General features: G+C 37.3%; 1 protein-coding gene across 1 annotated transcript; it reads left to right on the top strand.

The window, feature by feature from the left end:
• Window positions 1-220: 220 nt before the first annotated feature.
• On the top strand, window positions 221-5,739 carry LOC131609211 (peptidyl-prolyl cis-trans isomerase FKBP62-like). Its single transcript, XM_058880866.1, has 12 exons — window positions 221-532; window positions 626-712; window positions 3,136-3,396; window positions 3,496-3,570; window positions 3,650-3,730; window positions 3,858-4,052; window positions 4,142-4,234; window positions 4,337-4,512; window positions 4,918-5,040; window positions 5,127-5,273; window positions 5,357-5,484; window positions 5,603-5,739. The coding sequence occupies exons 1-12, from the start codon at window positions 364-366 to the stop codon at window positions 5,703-5,705; spliced, it is 1,638 nt and encodes a 545-aa protein (XP_058736849.1). The 5' UTR covers window positions 221-363; the 3' UTR covers window positions 5,706-5,739.
• Window positions 5,740-20,904: the final 15,165 nt, after the last annotated feature.

Genomic DNA, 20,904 nt, shown 5'->3' with positions numbered 1-20,904 from the left:
ACTCTAAATTCTAACATTTGAATTAAATATCACAGTTTATTATGAAAAAAATGCAACAATTTTGTTAAAACAATTAATTAAAATATATAATTTTTTTTAATGATATCGCGCGGGTCATATACATTAGTTACTTTATCTATAAAAAAAAGTAAATTTTTTCTTATTTACTGCTGAATTAAATTTTATTCCATTTTATCTGTACAATAGATCTTACCATAATCTAAAACAATTTACCTGATCCAAAGTCTTCCCCTTTTTCTTTGGAACTCTCCTCACACAGTCAACTTCAAAACTCATCTTTCTTAACTATTCTTACTATTTTCGCTGCACCTTTCAGCCGCAAGATTCCGAACACCAAAATCCATGGACGAAGACTTCGACATCCCCCAACCCGAAGAAATGAACGAGGATTTCGATCTCCCGGAAGACAAAGTAGGCGAAGAGAGAGACCTCAATGATCTCGGCCTCAAGAAGAAGCTTCTCAAGGAAGGTGAAGGATGGGACACTCCCGAAACCGGAGACGAAGTTCAAGGTACGACCACTACGACGTCGTTTTATTCCTCTCTAGCTTTGTGTTTTTCATTTTCAGTTTTAAAATTGTTTTTTCATGTTGAGTTGTTTATAGTTCTCTACACTGGGACTTTGGTTGATGGAACTAAGTTTGATGCAAGTCTTGATAGAGATCAGCCTTTCACCTTTCAGCTTGGATCAGGTCAGTACTGTAATTTCATTTCTATTTTGGTGTTTTATTTATTTATTTTTTTTGGATTTTAGGTATTTGTTGAATTTTAGAAGTGTTGTAAATTTGGTGTAATGAGTGAATTATATGTGAGTTGTGTGAAAATATAGTGTGTTGTGAAAGCAGCTATAAATAATTGTTCATTTTGGGAAAATGTGTGTCAAAATAGTCTTACATTGTTTGGGATACGAGATTAAGGATAATTTATATATAACACCCTCACTCTTCAATCTAATGATGCATCTTTTTTAAAAGACAAAGCTGTGAGGATTTTCACACCCAAATTGAATAGTATCTCCTAGCCGTGGTGTGGGCACCGTGCCCCTTATCCTCAAGTTGAGGGCAATTGTTTTGAGTTGGAAAAAAAATTTCACATTACTTGGGAAGGGTAGTTTATATACTATACCCACATGTTGTGACGCAGACTTGAGGTTTACTGGAATATTTATTACACATTTTAAAAATTCAACGATACTCATCTAATTAGATTTTAGTTATATATCACTATAATATGGATGAGTGAACCTATGATATTAATCTCGGATAGTGGTGCCGAGTGTTTGATCCCAAAATTTCTAAAATAGTATAGCAGTATAGCACATAGTTATATAGTGAGATAACTGCTTTTGCAAAAGACAAAAAAGTAATATACCTATGAAACATCAATCCCATCATAATACATTAATGCTCAAAATAGAAAATATTGACAATTAATCTTTGTTATTTCTATCTAACATTATGTCGGACTCAAATGTGAGTGGTTAAGTCACATATCGACTATAAATAGAGAAAAAGTTGAGTATATAAGATAAGTGACCTATACTCCACTGTCTTAAGGTTTTTGGTGGATATGTGGCGTCAAAGTCTTTTGAATCCTGAACGTTTAGCCCATTGGCACTTCCGATACTCTTCGGATTCTCTAACAAGTGGTATCAGTCTATCAGAGTCTGGTTAGGCTTGGTGGGAGAGCGAAAGTGAAATCCTAGTATGGATCAAGGTTAGTGATGTTGGGTGACTCACATTAATGGTGAACCTAAGTACAAAGAAGGAAGAGAACTATGAAGCACGCCACGGATACGGGACATCAAACACTCCATACTAAAAATGTACAACGTGTGTTAAAAAAAAAGAAAAAAACAATTTTGTTTGAAACACTTGTCTGAATTGTCCGACACGTATTGTGTGAGTGTTATACGCGTGTCAGACACTGAGTCAAAGAGTGTCGAAACAAAGAAAAAAAACCATTTTTTGGGACACTTGTTTGACTTTTCCGACACTTCTCTGGCTTTTTCAACACGTATCGTACAAGTGTCGGACACCGCGATACGCATACTCTTAGAAGTGTCCCTTCTTCATAGGCAGATAACGTCTCAGTCTTTACCACCGTAGCCTTCACCAGTAATAACAGTCTTTGTCATTGGAAACTGATAGACGAACCATTGGTTCTGTCAGAGAACAGTCAAGGAGGAGAAGAAAGGCTTCACAGAAGAAAATGTTACGTCAATCTTCGTGAACGAGTGTGAAGAAGTAGTAGTTGCTCATACTTATGATAAAATGACCAAAAAACTCAGAATCTGAACAGAGTTGGTTAATGGTAATTTAGAAGCTTTGAAGTTTAAACCTAATTGTGGCCGCCACAATTAAATTCAAATGTAATTCGCGTGTGATTTTCGGTTGAACGCCATGCCTGCAAGATGTGGGCCGCCTACAAAAGGCTCAGTAGCGGATGGCAAGGTCTGCTCCGCAAAGCCGCGATAGTGCGCGATTGCCTCTGTTGAACACATAGGAGGGGACTGATAAAAGAACAGTGTATATTTAAAATTGGCTTATTGATCAAAGCTGTCACTTGGGTTGTGGGAAACAACTTCAAAAGACAATAGAGGAAGCAAGTAATTTGATGAAAGGGTAATAAGCTATGAAGCACATACACCGGAAACACGACATTGACACTGACACGTTAACACCGGTATTAATTTGAAAAAATGAATAAATTAAGCGTAACCACATGTGTTGGTGTTGGTTTCGAACACAAACACGGGCACACACACATTTTTCAGAGGCGTTGGTGCTACATACTAATAAGTTTTGATGATATTACTTTATTAAATGTTTCCTGTTGTAACTGTTATTATTTTAAGAAGTGTTGCATAATTTGTCTTTTTAAAATAACGTGTTTTTCATTTCATTATGTACTTTTTATTACATGCTTATGCTCAGTTCAGTGCATGAAGTATCTGTGATTGAAATTGTGTTTGTTAGAAAATCATGATAAAATATTTAACCAGTTTGAGCAATGGCACTCAGATTTTTAGTAAATTTCACATGTATTTTGATTTGAGTATTTGACAGGCTTAATATTAGAAAATCACAATGAAATTTGTGTAACTGATATGCAGGGCAAGTAATTCAAGGATGGGATGAAGGTATTAGAACCATGAAGAAAGGTGAAATTGCACTCTTCACCATCCCACCCACGCTAGCTTATGGTGAATCTGGTTCACCTCCCACAATTCCTCCTAATGCGACACTCCTATTCGAAATTGAGCTGTTGTCTTGGACGAGTGTGAAGGACATATCTAAAGATGGCGGTATATTTAAGAGGATACTCAGTGAAGGGGAGAAATGGGAGAACCCCAAGGATCCTGATGAAGCATTGGGTATATATACACATCTCATATAATTAGGTTTATTTGATGCCTGCATTAGTTAGCTACTAATTCTTAGCTATTTGTTCGTTTTACCCATTATCAATGCAGTTAAGTACGAGGTTCGTCTGGATGATGGAAAGGTTGTAGCGAAGTCTGATGGAGTGGAGTTCACTGTCAGTGAGGGTCAGTACCTGGAAACTTTGATAAAAGACATTTTTGATTTTTTTGTCGGAATCTGAAATTGACATTTAATCTATAATAGGTCATTATTGCCCTGCAATCTCAAAGGCTGTTAAAACCATGAAGAAGGGAGAGAAAGTGATTTTATTAGTAAAGCCTCAATGTAAGTTGTGTACAGAATACTGAATGCTTTGGTGATATTTTATACTCGTTACTACATACTTCACAATCTTTCCTTCTCTTATTATTATTTGTTCAAAAAGTTTATCCATTTCTTTGTTGCGTCATAGATGGATTTGGTGAGAAGGGGAAACCAGCACATGGCGATGAAGGTGCAGTTCCACCAAATGCATCACTACAGATTACACTTGAGTTGGTTTCTTGGAAGACTGTTTCAGATGTGACTAGCGACAAGAAGGTTATAAAGAAGATCCTCAAGGAAGGGGAAGGTTTTGAGCGTCCAAATGAAGGGGCCATTGTAAAATGTAATTGCTAATCAATGTGAAGGATGATTTTTGTTTTTACTTACGTATTTACTATGTTTTACTGATAATATTTTTCGTCAACACCTCAGTGAAACTAGTTGGTAAGCTGCAAGATGGTACTGTCTTTTTCAAAAAGGGCCGTGACGAAGAAGACAAGCTGTTCGAATTCAAAACAGACGAGGGTAAATAGAGATCTGTATATGTTTTTATCTAATACCTATTCCTCCGAATCCAGTATTTGTTTTTGGTTATGTGAATGTTTGATGTGCTGAAACTTTATACAGAGCAAGTCATTGATGGACTTGATAAAGCTGTATTGACTATGAAGAAGGGTGAGGTAGCATTATTGACCATTGCTCCCGAGTATGCATTTGGCGCATCAGAATCCCAACAGGAGTCGGTTTTAATTCCGTCTAATTCAACTGTGTATTATGAAGTTGAACTAGTGTCATATGATAAGGTAAGTTTTATATCAGAGTGATGAATTTAAGCTGTGCTTTAATATTATTTATATTATAGAATTTGTTATTTAGAAAGGCCATAGCCTCGCCGCCTTAACTATAATGTACTAGTAACTGTGTATTATGTTATTTTTGTAAGCTCTCAAACAATTTTGCAAGTGCTTATGCAAGTAGATAAGCTTAAATGAATTCAAATAGACCTCAATAGCTAAAAACTAGTTTGATACCGGTACTTGTTTTTTAGATCATCATCATGTATGTACCTTAAACATGCTGCCATGTAAGGGAAACTTATTTATGCTGCGTTGATTTCTTTCTCTACGTTTGTTTTATTATTATTCGTATTCATGGTTTTATTCATTAATAATCTCTTTCTAGTATTTGTAATCTCTTTCTCCTCTCAGGAGAAGGAGTCTTGGGATATGAGCACCGAAGAGAAAATTGAAGTTGCTGGTAAGAAGAAAGAAGAAGGGAATGTTTTGTTTAAAGCTGGTAAATATGAAAGGGCTTCCAAAAGATACGAGAAGGTATTTAAAAAAATTGCATTTGTTTACTGTTTCAAGTGTTCTTGCATCTTCTGTGACATAATTTTGTTTCCGACATTTGACTTTAGGCTGTGAAGAACATAGAGTATGATTCATCCTTCAGCGAGGAGGAGAGAAAGCTGTCAAAAACCTTGAAGATCGCCTCGTATCTAAACAATGCTGCTTGCAAGTTGAAGTTGAAAGAGTACAAAGATGCAGAGAGATTGTGTACCAAGGTACTAAATTGTCTCCTCATTCTTTAGAAATCACTATTTTCTCGAACCATACAGAATGAGGATTTTTATATGCGGATTGGTAGGTGTTGGACATTGAGAGCACAAACGTGAAAGGCCTCTATAGAAGGGCCCAGGCAAGCATGCAGTTGGGTGACTTGGATTTGGCTGAAATTGATGTTAAAAAAGCTCTTGAGGTTGAACCTGACAACAGGTACATGCACAGAATAATCAAACGCCTTTGAATGTGATTGAATACTAGTATTTTTTGCAATCTGTTGCTTTTGATTTTGGGAAATATTTCAATGCTAATTGTTGTTGATACGAATCAGGGAAGTAAAGCTGGAGTACAGGAATTTGAAGGAAATGATAAAGGAGTACAATAAAAAGCAGGCGAAATTTTATGGAAATATGTTCAGCTTGACAAAGGCTTGATCCTGAACAAAACTTTAGTATGCCATTATATTTCGAGTATGTTCCTTTTATTACCCTTTGCTGCTGATCTTTTTAGGTGGAGTGAACTTGAAAAATGTGTTTACTTTTTGGCATTTGTGTTAAATATGCAGAAAGTTGCTATCGATGCTACTGAATCCGTGGGTATCAACTACCGAATCTGATCAAGTTGAGTATCTGGTTTCTACGGGTTTGATTATTATTGTAGTGAATATGGGTTATGGGAAAAAATGCATTGGACATACATTTCGTATTTAGTATTGAATGTTATACATAATTGACTTGATTGAATATTTCACCCATTAACTGTAATGATTTGTATAATAACTACTAATTAGTTATGAATAGAAATAGGCCAACTATTGCTTAAAGTCTAGTTTTTAAATGTTTGAATTAGATGTGAACAAGTTTACTTAAAATTTATATTTGGATGCAATTTTTTGTTTGTCATACATTTGGAAGTAATCGTATGATGTTAAAGTGTGAAATCAAATCACCAATATGCTGTTTGAAGAGTTGCTGACATAACTCTCTTAAGAACACAATGATTAATTCATTCTTTTAGCTGCTTAGTTCATTTTTCAGAAATCCCATTCCTCACTCAGACTGGATGATTGAGGTCCCAAATCTCCTGCCAATAAATTGATTTGTAGTACAAAATTTGGGTAGAAAAACATGTTGATCTATTTAACCATACAAGCTATATTCATATTCAAGTTTCAAATATAAATTTTCCACAAGTGCTGATATAGCATTACAATTGTTGTAACAATCTATAAGACATTTTGTCACCTATTCAATTTGTGGTTTTGCAATTTTTGTGGATAGAAAGATGCAATGCAATGGTAGTGTGGACCAGTTTTTATTTAAGGGAATTTCTCCTGAAAAACACCTCTAAAAATCTCTAAATACCATTTGGATATACATATCCGAAGGTACTCTTTTCACATTTTAATATATTTCAGATATACATATCCGAAAACACTCTTCTTCAAACGTTTTTTTTATTTAAACGTTGGATTTAAAATGCCAGAGATTTTTTTGGATATGCATATCCAAAAAAATCCTTCATATACATTTTTTCCACCTTCACTATTTCATTCATTTTGTTTCTCTAAAAAACCAAAACTCTCTCCAAAACCTCAATCATTTTGAATCAATTTTTCGTCTCCAAATCAAGTTTCAAGTGGTTGATCATAGCAAAGAAAACTACAATTTGATGAAGCAAGAGAGGGGAGGAAATAGGAAGAAGTCGGAGAATTTACCGGTTTTAGAATTAAGCGGTGATAATTCATTCGGTGCATTTTAGAATTTACCGGATCATTTTTTATATGTATTATCGTGACAAATGTAAAACCAATACGATTCTATATATATATATATATATATATATATATATATATATATATATATATATATAAGTTACACTCGCTCATAACTTGGTAAAGGGTATTTGTTCTTGATGGTGGCCTTATTCAACCGACGGTAATCAATACATAGTATCATCCCACCATCCTTCTTCTTTACTAACAACACTGGAGCTCCCCACGGCGAGACACTAGGTCGCACAAAATGTTTAGCCATTAGCTCCTCCAGTTGCCCCTTCAATTCTCTTATTCAAGCGGTGCCATCCGATACGGAGAAACGGATATAGGAGCCGTTCTCGGTATCAGGTCAATACCGAATTCCACTTCCCTTTCCGGAGGAAGAGAAGTGACATCCTCAGGAAAAACATTAGGAAATTCTCTAACAACAGCAATTTGCGAAACCTCTAACTTGTCACCCGTCTCCTCAGTAAGAACCAAAAGAACAGACTTCTCCTTCTCAAACAAGAAATTAATCATACCTACTGTACCTTCTAGTGTAGTAGTCAAAACATCTTTCGGAGTAGCTTCTTCAGATGGAATAATGATTAACTTCTCTTCACACCCAATGAACACCGAATTAGCAGAAAGCCAATCCATTCCCCAAACAACGTCTACTTTCTTAAGTGGTAAACAAATAAGATCAATCTGGAAATTTCTACCACCCACAGATAAGGCACAATTCTCACACACCAACGGTGTCTCGACCATCTCATCCATAGCAGTAGTAACCGCCATAGGAGGAAATAAAGGAGTAGCTTGCAACCCAAGTCGATTCATACATTGCAATGACACAAAAGAGTGTGTTGCTCCACAATCAAATAGCACAAAACAAGAATGCCCATTAATGAAACACGTACCCGCAATCAGAGAGTTATCACTCTTGGTCTTCTTAGCATCCAAGGTATACACTCTACCGGTACCCCTTCCTTGCACTTGATTCCTATTCTGAGGATAATTTCTAGCCATATGCCCTTCTTGCTGACAATGAAAACACTTCACCCCTTCAAAGTTACACCTTCCAAGGTGATTCTTACCACAACTACGACACACCGGAGGTGCACTAGACCGAGAACCTTGCACTTGCTTCCCTTTGAAAGCCTGTGGCCTAGGTCGAAATTGTTGGCTTGGCCTTCCTCTCTCATGTTGATTCTTCTTCTTCAAATCTTCCTCAGTTTGAACTTTCTTCAAACTGGTCTCAGCCACATAACATTTTCGCAACAACTCCGTATAAGTAGTGAACTCCCTCTAGGACACACTATGAGAGATATCAACCCTTAAACCAAACAGAAACTGGTCCACCTTCCAACTCTCATCAGGAGCATACGCGGCCTGCCTAGAGTAAGCAGGCAAAATTTCAAACTTCTCAGCATAAGTAGCCACTGACATATTTTCCTGCCTTAACTGTTGGAACTCCAACTCCTACTTAGTCCTCAGCGAACTAGGGAAGTATTTCTCCATAAAAGTGGTCTTGAAATTTTCCCATTCCTTAGGTACTTCCTGAGTAGTCATCAAAGCAGAAGCACCCTTCCACCCTCTCATTGCTGGACCTTTCAATGAATGAGAAGCAAACACCACCTTGTTCTCTTCACTACAATGCACGATCTCAAAGATTCCTTCCACATTGGCCACCCACTCATGCGCTTTTATAGGATCTAATCCGCCATGAAATTCCGGAGGATTCATGCGAATGAAATCCCTATAAGTCCCACCTACAGCTTCGGGCACAACCACTGGAACATTATGACCGCCATTCATCTGTTGCATCATCTGCAGCATGAACTGATTCTGTTGCTGTTGCATCTGTTGCATGAACTGGGGCCATGGAACATTCGCACCGCCATCCGGTGGATTCACTTGTGGAGGCTGTGTGGGGGGTCGACCACGAGTTCTGCGTCCGTCCGCCATGTTCCTGAAGGTCATCAAAATGGGATTAAGTTGATCAGGCTCAATACCATAGTCATAACACAACAAAACTCATGGGAACACAACACATCTTGGACAGAAAGAAACACTTATAATATCTCATGGCTAGGTCGAGGATACGACCTGCTTTGATACCAACTGTAACACCCATATATAAATACATACACCAAAGCATATATGTATACATGAATCCAAGTATTTGGTACTGAAAATACTTATAAGTTCCTAGTTAACACATTATACATATTAATGCCCTAATACAAAAGTTCTACCACTGGCATAATACATACAAGATGTTCAAAACAAAAAGATAAGAACTAGATCAAACAATGATCACAAAAGAAATCCACAACGGAAGCTTCGCCATATCCAAAAGAAACATAAGGAATAAGGAATCAAACTGCTTTCTCCTTACCCTTCGCGGAACCTGTAGTACCTGAAATCAATATATAATGGGGTGAGATACAAAATCTCAGTGAGTTCCCTATCTTATGGATCCTCTCGGCTCTAAAAGGTTCTAGCCTATCAATCTCAAGTCATAAAAGAAACTAGACCTTGAGTTCACACACTAACATTATATGGAATCATACATAGAGTTCAACAACTCAACACAATATTACTAGTCGGAAACCGATACCAAGGTATCCCTCTATTCCCGTCCCCTTCTACGTCTAGGAGGTGGCACGAGTCATGGATCCTTTGGAAAATCTTGACATACGAAATGGATTCGGACTCATGAGCCTTTCCTCATGAATCGTCACTTCACATGGCCCGTACACCATCACAAGTCTCTACCCTGTAAGGTTCCATTCGTACACAAAGCGGGAATCAAACCTGCCAAGATTAATAGTGCCTCTCTGCACAGTGCCTCTCTGCACATAGAATGCCTGTTAGCATTCAAAAGAAAAAGAAATAAAGAAATATAATGGTTCCGATTAGTACTTAATACAATGGTGATTGCTCACGCAAACCACTAGGCCTGTTAGCCTTTCCTCATAAAATTCTAAACACACGTATATTCCATATAATGTCTCACCCTAGGTTTTCTTTGTTAAGTTACACATACCTAACAAATCCTAGTTTTTCCTCACTTATCCGTTATTCATATAACAATGAAGTTATTCAAACCTCTTTGATATAAACATATATAACAAGGGCATACCAACCCCCCTGCAATAGGACTTAACCAACAATTATCATCATTGTCTATAAACAATGGCAATTTATCACAATAAATAGTGTACACATACATCATACCAAAAGCATACCGTTCACATGTTTCCGAACGATAAACAACCCTAGTAATCAAGCAATTCCCGACTCTCGAATAAATAATACTCCTTTTGTTCCCAAAACCTACACTACTAGAAAGTACACGATTCTAGCCTCCTACTGCTTCAAACGACGATTAAAACAGAGTTACGGTTCAAAAGTTATGGCCGAAACAGTTTTATGTTTGAAATAAAAATTTTCTAGTTAAGGAAGCTTCAGTTCGCGCCGCGCAGCCCCTTGGTCGCGCCGCGAACCCCAGGCAGTAGCCAACCTTCATAAATCTCCACAGTGTTCGCGCCGCTAACAGATGTTCGCGCCGCCAACCTCAGGCAGTGGCAAGTCCCTCAAGAATTTCCATAGTGTTCGCGCCGCGAACCCTTGTGCGCGCCGCGTACTGATGGCAGAACCAAAACCTCCCAGAAACCTGCATAGTTCGCGCCACGCAGCCCTTGTTCGCGCTGCGAAGCGCGCGATAACTGAGTTCTCAGCTCTGTTCCACACATAACACTCATGGCTCAAATCCAACTAAAACCACCCAAACCTATTCCAGATCATACTAAAGCATAGAAACAACCTATATATGATATATTCATGGATTGTAAACACTTATTCATGATCATAGATGAATTTGGTCCAAAACCTAGGTTTTTGTATAGAAAACCCCCAATGCAAAACTTATGATTTTCATCCATAAATCAAAGCTATAAGTTTCTAACTAGAACCCACCTCGATTACGAGTCGTTGATGACAAAGATGAGTTGATTCGGCGGAGAAATGATGAAGATCCAAGCTTTTCCTCCTTTCTCCTCTTGCTCTTCCTTCTCTCTACTTCTTCTCTCTAACTTTGCCTTTTATGTAGAAAGTGAAGAAGAAAAGCAAAAGGAAGGAATATAAGAAAATATCTTAAGTTAACACTACTAAATACGGGGTATTACATATCATGTATAGCCTTGCCACACATCACAACAAAATTCTCATCTCCACTACACTTACTTTCTTCTCGTATTGATTCTTAAACGTTTAACATTGTGTCTCGTACAACATCGCATGTTGTATGATAGTTCGATAAATTTTTTCCTTCAGTTTGAGCTATACCTTTGTATTAGATAAAATCCTGAAATCCTCCTCCATTTAAGGCACCCATTTTGAATTTCATGGTTTACATTCCCTTCTATTTCTCCATCATTTTGTATTACGGATCCAAAATATTTAAACTGTGTGATTTCAGGGATGATATAGGCTCAAATTTTCACCTCAGGTTAAAAACACTTATTATTTTGTAGAACATACATTTCATGTACCACGTCTTACTTATGCTTAGGCCAAAACCATGTGTTTTTAAAGCTGGTCTCCAACTCTCAATTCTCTCGTTTAAATCCCAATTCGGCTTTTCAATTAGAACTATATTATCTAAAAAAAACATGCATCTCAGGGATAGCTCTTGAATGTTTTCCGCGAGTACATCCAAAATTAAGGTAAAAAGGTAGGGGCTTATGTTTGAATCTTGATGCAAATCTATTATAATGGTAAAATCGTCTGTCTGTCCACCTTGTGTCTGCACACTAGTCGTTACCCCTTAATAAATATTTTGGATATTTTGAATATATACAATCCCAACCCCTTTCTTCTCTAGGACTTTCCACGAAACTTCTCTAGAATCTTTATCATACGTCTTTTCCAAGTCAATAAAAATTAAGTGCAAGTCTTGTTGTAGGTTAGTAGTTTCAATACTACAAAATGTGTAAACAACAACACCATGGTCACCACAGTTCTTCCATACACCATGGTGACATCTCTAAACTAAGGCGTTCCCTTATTATTTTTGTTTTTTGATTTAACATTAATTGTATATAACAACGATTAATTAGCCAACTGTGGCAAAATCGCCAACTTTCATGGGTTCGAACCTTAGCGCCATCATATATATTATTCCATTAATATTAATGCGCGCCTTTTATTTTATTTATTTATTTTTAAATAAAAACTTAAAGGTTGATGACTACGGTTGGTTTGTTCAACCGTTGTGATATTGTTTGTTTTTTTATTTAAATTTTTTAATTGTAAATTAAACTCTAGCGCTTCTTTATGAAATTTCACTATGAAAGTAATATATCATAACAGTTTCTGGTTTTAACCGTGGTGCTATCTTTATAATATTATACACTCCTAGTTATCTTTGAAGGATAGAAAAACACTTAGAAAGGGGGGGATTGAATAAGTGTGACTTAAAATCTTGAGCGATAAAAATAAAATGCACAATTATTTTTATCCTGGTTCGCTGTTAACGAAGCTACTCCAGTCCACCCCCGCAGAGATGATTTACCTCAACTGAGGATTTAATCCACTAATCGCACGGATTACAATGGTTTTCCACTTAGCCGCAACTAAGTCTTCCAGAGTCTTCTGATCACAACCTGATCACTCCAGGAACAACTGCTTAGTTCACTCCTAAGACTTTTCTAGAGTCTACTGATCAACACGATCACTCTAGGCTTAGTTCACTCCTAAGACTTTCTGCTCAGCCAACTGCCAAGACTTCCTGCTCAGCTAACTGCTAAGACTTCCTGCTCAGCCAACTGCTAAGACTTCCTAGAGTATACTGATCAACTGATCACTCTAGTTCCTTACAACTTAATGTAATCAATTCAAGAGTTTACAAATGCTTCTAAAAAGCGATAATCACAACTGTGATATTTCTCTTACAATTTAAGCTTAATCTCACTAAGATATTACAACAGCAATGTAGTGAGCTTTGATGAAGATGAAGATTCTGAGTTTAGATTTGAACAGCGTTTCAGCAAGTTTGATATGAGTTGTTTTGGTGCAGAATCGTTAACCTTGCTTCTCATCAGAACTTCATATTTATAGGCGTTGAGAAGATGACCGTTGAATGCATTTAATGCTTTGCGTGTTCCGTACAGCTTTGCATTTAATGTTATACGCTTTTGTCAACTACCTCGAGCCTTGTTCACGCTGTGTCTACTGACGTAGCCTTTAGTAGCTTTAACGTTCCTTTTGTCAGTCAGCGTAGTCTGCCACGTGTACTTCCTTCTGATCTGATGTTTGTGAATACGACGTTTGAATATCATCAGAGTCAAACAGCTTGGTGCACAGCATCTTCTGATCTTCTGACCTTGAAGTGCTTCTGAGCGTGATACCATCTTCTGATCTTCAGTGCTTCTGATCTCATGTTCTTCTGATGCTTCCATAGACCCATGTTCTGATTCTGCTTCGACCATCTTCTGATGTCTTGCCAGAGCATGTTCTGATGTTGCATGCTGAACCATTTGAGACACATCTTCTGAGCGCTGAATTATGCGTACTCTTTATATATATTTCCTGAAAGGGAAATTGCATTGGATTAGAGTACCATATTATCTTAAGCAAAATTCATATTATTGTTATCATCAAAACTAAGATAATTGATAAGAACAAATCTTGTTCTAACAATCTCCCCCTTTTTGATGATGACAAAAACATATATAAATGATATGAATTTGCGATCAGAAAGAGTAGACGGCAAAAGACAAATTACACAGCTATAGCATAAGCATATGAATATGTCTCCCCCTGAGATTAACAATCTCCCCCTGAGATAAATAATCTCCCCCTGAAATAAATACTCGAAGAACTTTAATAAAAGACTTCCCTGATTATTTCGGTAGAGACGATCATATGAGCTTCTGTCTTCAGAGAATCCATAGCTTCTGACTTCTGCTTCCATTGGACAGCTTCAGAACTTGAATTTCTTTGATCTTCAGAACATTCACAGCTTCTGACTTCTGCTTCCATTCAGGACAGCTTCAGAACTTGAATTTCTTTGATCTTCAGAACATTCACAGCTTCTGACTTCTGCTTCCATTCAGGACAGCTTCAGAACTTGAATTTCTGGATCTTTTAGAACATTCACATCTTCTGATTTCTGCTTCCCTCGGATAGCTTCAGAACTTTGAATGTCTACTAACATCACTTCATGCTAGATTTGTATCAGAACATTGTTGAATGTACCAGAGCATCATCTGAGCATCTCTACATCCTGAAATGTTACAGAACAAAAACTAAACGACAAAAGTCAGCATGAACGAGTTAGAACATAAAATGTATATTCAAATACATGATATGTATCAGAGCCAAATGTATCAGAGCATTTTAGGCTAAAAACATGTATCAGAGCAAATAATGTATCAGAGCCATAACATTATGTGTATCAGGGCAAATAGAATTTTGTCAGACAGGATAGACAATGATATTCAAATTCTATTATCAGTGCTTCTGATTCATTCTTCTTTCTTGCTTCTGATCTCTGAAGCTTGACAGCACTCAGCTTGCTTCAGTTTCAATGGCTTTGCTTCTAGTGTTTGCTTTGAAAATTCACTTCACTTCTTTGTACCTGCAAAACACTTAAACCATATAGAACTTGCAGTTCTTGTTAGTGAATGTGTGGGAGCCTTTACCCAGCAACTGATAGATTTAATCAAATCATTTATCATTTATCTTTCTCCCCCTTTTTGTCATAACATCAAAAAGTATATATAAAAAGATTCAGATGTAGAAAACGACAAAAGAAAACATTTACTGGAATGTAAAACACAAGGAAACTTTTTCATTTGAGTCATGGAGCTTCAACAGGCTTGAGGTGAATGCTAGGTTTTGAGAGAAGAAAAGAAAAACGAGAGAGAGAGAGAGAGAAAAAAAATTTTAAGAGGAAAACAAAGAGATAGGAAACCGAAAACCATTTTGAAGAGTATTTAAAGGAAAATAAAATGAAACGAATGATGAAAAGCATTTAATGTTACGTGACGTGAGGAGAGATAATAAAGACAAATGAAGTGACTTGCACAGTTACCTATGGTCGGCGTCCCTTCAACTGCACGCGCGCTTATCCATGAATAGTAACGGCAGGTTTACCATCCCGAGATAAAGCGTAACAGCTGTTTTGCTTTACAAGATGTTCTGAATCAACTTAGACAATGAAACGTTAATAATAACCGAATCATAATTTCTAAACGAATTCAATCAGAACTTCTGATTAAAAAAAAATATTCCACATTCATTTCAGAAGATACTCATACATGAGAAATTCTCATCTTCTCATTCTGGGCATAAATCCATACTGATGTTCTTCAGAATGAACTTAAACCTATCTTCAGCCAGGGGTTTTGTAAAGATATCAGCCCATTGATGGTCTGTATCAACAAAGTTTAAAGATATAACACCCTTCTGAACATAGTCCCTTATGAAATGATGTTTTATCTCAATATGTTTAGCTTTTGAATGAAGAATAGGATTCTTAGATAAACATATAGCAGAAGTATTATCACAGAAAATAGGAATGTTACTCTCAAATATCTGATAATCTTCTAACTGACTCTTCATCCAGAGCAACTGTGCACTACAACCAGCAGCTGCGACATATTCTGCTTCTGTGGTTGATAGAGCAATGGTTGCTTGCTTCTTGCTGTACCAGGAGATTAAGTGACTTCCAAGAAATTGGCAACTTCCTGAAGTACTTTTTCTTTCAATTCTGTCTCCAGCATAATCAGCATCGCAGAATCCTACTAAGTTGTATTCTTTAGATTTTCTGTAAACTAAACCAACATTAGTAGTACCTTTCAGATACCTTAGAATCCTCTTAACAGCAGTTAAATGAGATTCTCTAGGATCCGATTGGAATCTAGCACACAAACAAACACTGAACAGAATGTCAGGTCTAGAAGCAGTCAGATATAGAAGAGATCCAATCATACCTCTGTATAGCTTCTGATCTACCTTCTTACTTACCTCATCCTTACCTAGGATGCATGTTGGATGCATAGGAGTTTTGGCTTCTTTGCAGTCTAGAAGATTGAACTTCTTCAGAAGTTCCTTCACATACTTGGTTTGATGAACATACGTTCCTTCTGACGTTTGATTTATTTGTATTCCAAGGAAATACTTGAGTTCTCCCATCATGCTCATTTCAAACTCAGCCTGCATAGACTTAGCAAACTCCTTTCCAAGTGTAGCATTAGATGTTCCAAAAATAATATCATCTACATATATTTGACAAATTAAAATATCCTTTTCAAAGGTTTTACAAAAGAGAGTAGTGTCCACTTTTCCTCTAGTGAAACCATTATCTAGAAGGAAAGAACTTAAGCGTTCATACCAAGCTCTGGGAGCCTGTTTCAATCCATACAATGATTTCTTAAGTTTAAAAACATGATTAGGAGACATAGAGTCTTCAAAACCTGGAGGTTGATGGACATAAACTTCTTCATCTATATAACCATTTAAGAAGGCACTCTTAACATCCATCTGATAGAGAGTGATGTTATGTTGAGTGGCAAAGGAAATTAATAGACGAATAGACTCTAACCTGGCCACTGGTGCAAAGGTTTCTGTGTAGTCAATCCCTTCTTGCTGACTATAACCCTGAGCCACCAGTCTGGCTTTGTTCCTTACCACTTCACCTTTCTCACTAAGCTTGTTTCTGAAGACCCATTTTGTACCGATTATATTGAATCCATCTGGTCTAGGAACAAGATCCCAAACATCATTCCTTGTAAACTGATTTAGTTCTTCTTGCATAGCAATTATCCAGTCTGGATCTTCTAGAGCATGATCAACAGAAGTTGGCTCGATCAAAGATACAAGACCTAATTGACAGTCTGCATTGTTCCTAAGGAATGCTCTTGTTCTGATTGGATCATCCTTCTTTCCAAGAATGACATCTTCTGAATGACCAGAGATGAGTCTGGATGATCTTCTGACAGATGGTTCTTCAGAAATACTTAGATCCTCCAGAGAAGCTGTTACTTGATCTTCAGATTCTTTGCTTCTGAGAAGCTCTGCTTCTGATGCGTTGCTTCTTGGCTCAACAACTTCTGATATGTCAATATCACAACCTGCAAAATTATCAACTTGCTTTGGTTTTTCAGAACCAAGCTTATCATCAAACCTGATATTGATTGATTCTTCTACAACCAATGTTTCAGTATTGTATACCCTGTAGCCTTTTGAGCGTTCAGAATATCCAAGAAGGAAACACTTTTGAGCTTTGGAATCAAACTTACCAAGATGATCTTTAGTGTTCAGAATAAAGCATACACATCCAAAAGGATGGAAATATGAAATGTTGGGCTTTCTATTCTTCCACAATTCATAGGGAGTCTTATTTAGAATAGGTCTGATAGAGATTCTATTCTGAATATAACATGCAGTGTTTATTGCTTCTGCCCAGAAATGCTTAGCCATATTGGTTTCATTGATCATGGTTCTGGCCATTTCTTGAAGAGTCCTATTCTTTCGTTCTACAACCCCATTTTGCTGTGGAGTTCTAGGACAAGAGAAATCATGGGCAATACCATTTTCTTTGAAGAATTCTTCAAAGGATTTGTTCTCAAATTCACCACCATGATCACTTCTGACCTTTATGATTTTACACTCTTTTTCAGATTGAATCTGAATGCAGAAATCAAGGAACACTGAATGAGTCTCATCCTTGTGTTTTAAGAATTTTACCCACGTCCAGCGGCTATAATCATCTACGATGACTAATCCATATTTCTTTCCTCTGACAGATGCTGTTTTGACTGGTCCAAACAGATCAATGTGCAAGAGTTCTAATGGCCTTGAGGTAGAAACAACATTCTTAGACTTGAATGCAGGTTTGGAGAACTTGCCCTTCTGACATGCTTCACAAAGAGCATCTGATTGGAATTTCAGATTAGGGAGTCCTCTGACAAGATTCAGTTTGTTAATTTGAGAGATCTTTCTCAAACTAGCATGACCTAATCTCCTGTGCCAGACCCACTGCTCTTCAGAAACAGACATAAGACAAGTCACCTTCTGACTCATAAGATCTTGCAGATCTGTCTTATAAATGTTGTTCTTCCTCTTGCCTGTAAATAGGATTGAGCCATCCTTCTGATTTACAGCCTTGCAAGACTCTTGATTAAAGATTATATCATAACCATTGTCACTTAATTGACTGATAGATAAAAGGTTATGTGTTAATCCTTCTACAAGAAGTACATTAGAGATGGAAGGAGAGTTACCAGATTTTATAGTTCCAGAGCCAATTATCTTGCCCTTCTGATCTCCTCCGAACTTGACTTCTCCTCCAGACTTAAGCACCAGGTCTTGGAACATAGACCTTCTTCCTGTCATGTGTCGCGAGCATCCAGAGTCCAGGTACCATGACATGTTGTGCTTTGTCCTTCTTGCAGCCAAGGATATCTGCAATAGGAATAATCTTATCCTTAGGTACCCACATCTTTTTGGGTCCTTTCTTGTTAGATTTTCTCAAGTTCTGATTGAACTTGGGTTTAACATTGTAAGCAATAGGAGGAACATCATGATAATTCTTAATGTGAGTTTCATGATATTTCCTAGGTTGTGTCACATGCTTCTTAGTGTGTGTAATGTGAAAACTTTGTGCATGTGAAGTGTGCCTAATATCATGTGAGTGGCCATACTTGAACTGATCATACAATGGCTTGTATGTAATTTTCATTTCATCAACAGGTTCAAGTTTGTATGGGGTTTCACCCTCATAACCAATGCCAACTCTTTTGTTTCCAGACACAGCATGTATCATAGAAGCTAGCTGACTTCTGCCAATACTTCTAGATAGGAACTTCCTGAAACTTAAATCATATTCTTTCAGAATATGGTTCAGACTGGGAGTGGATTTTTCTGAATCAGAAGGAGATCCAACATTATTGGATAATTTTAAAAGTTTTTCCTTTAATTCAGAATTCTCCAACTCAAGCTTCTTTGTTTCAAATTCAAATTGCTTTTTCAGCTTTTTGTATTTGAGACTGATCTGAGACTTGAGTTCCAGAAGTTCAGTTAGACCGGAAACTAACTCATCTCTAGTAAGTTCAGAAAATACCTCTTCAGAATCTGATTCTGATGTAGATTCTGATCCGTCATCTTCTGTCGCCATCAGCGCACAGTTGGCCTGCTCATCTTCTGAATCATCTTCTGACTCATCCCAGGTTGCCATAAGACCTTTCTTCTTATGAAACTTTTTCTTGGGACTTTCCTTCTGAAGATTTGGACATTCATTCTTGTAGTGTCCAGGCTCATTGCATTCATAGCACATGACCTTCTTCTTGTCAAATCTTCTTTCATCAGAAGATTCTCCACGTTCAAATTTCCTTGAACTTCTGAAGCCTCTGAACTTCCTTTGCTTGGTCTTCCAGAGTTGGTTTAGCCTTCTGGAAATCATGGACAGTTCATCTTCTTCTTCAGATTCTGATTCTTCAGGATCTTCTTCTCTAGCCTGAAAAGCGTTAGTGCATTTTTTGATATTAGATTTTAATGCAATAGACTTACCTTTCTTTTGAGGCTCATTTGCGTCCAGCTCAATCTCATGGCTTCTCAAGGCACTGATAAGCTCTTCCAGAGAAACTTCATTCAGATTCTTCGCAATCTTGAATGCAGTCACCATCGGACCCCATCTTCTGGGTAAGCTTCTGATGATCTTCTTTACATGATCAGCCTTGGTGTATCCTTTGTCAAGAACTCTCAATCCAGCAGTCAGAGTTTGAAATCTCGAAAACATCTTTTCAATGTCTTCATCATCCTCCATCTTGAAGGCTTCATACTTCTGGATTAAGGCAAGAGCTTTTGTCTCCTTGACTTGAGCATTTCCTTCATGAGTCATTTTCAAGGACTCATATATGTCATAGGCCGTTTCCCTGTTAGATATCTTCTCATACTCAGCATGAGAGATAGCATTCAGCAAAACAGTTCTACATTTATGATGATTCCTGAAAAGCTTCTTTTGGTCATCATTCATTTCTTGCCTTGACAGCTTCACGCCTCTGGCATTTACTGGATGTTTGTAACCATCCATCAGAAGATCCCATAGATCACCATCTAGACCCAGAAAGTAACTCTCCAGTTTATCTTTCCAGTATTCAAAGTTTTCACCATCAAATACCGGCGGTCTAGTATAACCATTGTTACCGTTGTATTGCTCAGCAGAGCCAGATGTAGATGCAGGTGTAGGTATAGTCCTTTCACTTTCATCAACCATCTTTTAAATGAAGCGTTTTTCTCTTCCTGAATCTTTTCTAAACACGGTTAAGTGCTTGCACCTTAGAACCGGCGCTCTGATGCCAATTGAAGGATAGAAAAACACTTAGAAAGGGGGGGATTGAATAAGTGTGACTTAAAATCTTGAGCGATAAAAATAAAATGCACAATTATTTTTATCCTGGTTCGCTGTTAACGAAGCTACTCCAGTCCACCCCCGCAGAGATGATTTACCTCAACTGAGGATTTAATCCACTAATCGCACGGATTACAATGGTTTTCCACTTAGCCGCAACTAAGTCTTCCAGAGTCTTCTGATCACAACCTGATCACTCCAGGAACAACTGCTTAGTTCACTCCTAAGACTTTTCTAGAGTCTACTGATCAACACGATCACTCTAGGCTTAGTTCACTCCTAAGACTTTCTGCTCAGCCAACTGCCAAGACTTCCTGCTCAGCTAACTGCTAAGACTTCCTGCTCAGCCAACTGCTAAGACTTCCTAGAGTATACTGATCAACTGATCACTCTAGTTCCTTACAACTTAATGTAATCAATTCAAGAGTTTACAAATGCTTCTAAAAAGCGATAA

This window comes from Vicia villosa, linkage group LG6, assembly GCF_029867415.1.
Source record: "Vicia villosa cultivar HV-30 ecotype Madison, WI linkage group LG6, Vvil1.0, whole genome shotgun sequence".
NCBI lineage: Eukaryota > Viridiplantae > Streptophyta > Magnoliopsida > Fabales > Fabaceae > Vicia > Vicia villosa.
This window is presented reverse-complemented; position numbering and strand designations above follow the sequence as displayed.

Bases quoted from the DNA above. Each gene is read 5' to 3' on its own strand.
- LOC131609211 (XM_058880866.1), top strand. From the start codon at position 364: ATGGACGAAGACTTCGACATCCCCCAACCCGAAGAAATGAACGAGGAT. The intron at 533-625 runs GTACGACCACTA...AGTTGTTTATAG, and splicing joins AACCGGAGACGAAGTTCAAG to TTCTCTACACTGGGACTTTG. The intron at 4,513-4,917 runs GTAAGTTTTATA...TTCTCCTCTCAG, and splicing joins AACTAGTGTCATATGATAAG to GAGAAGGAGTCTTGGGATAT.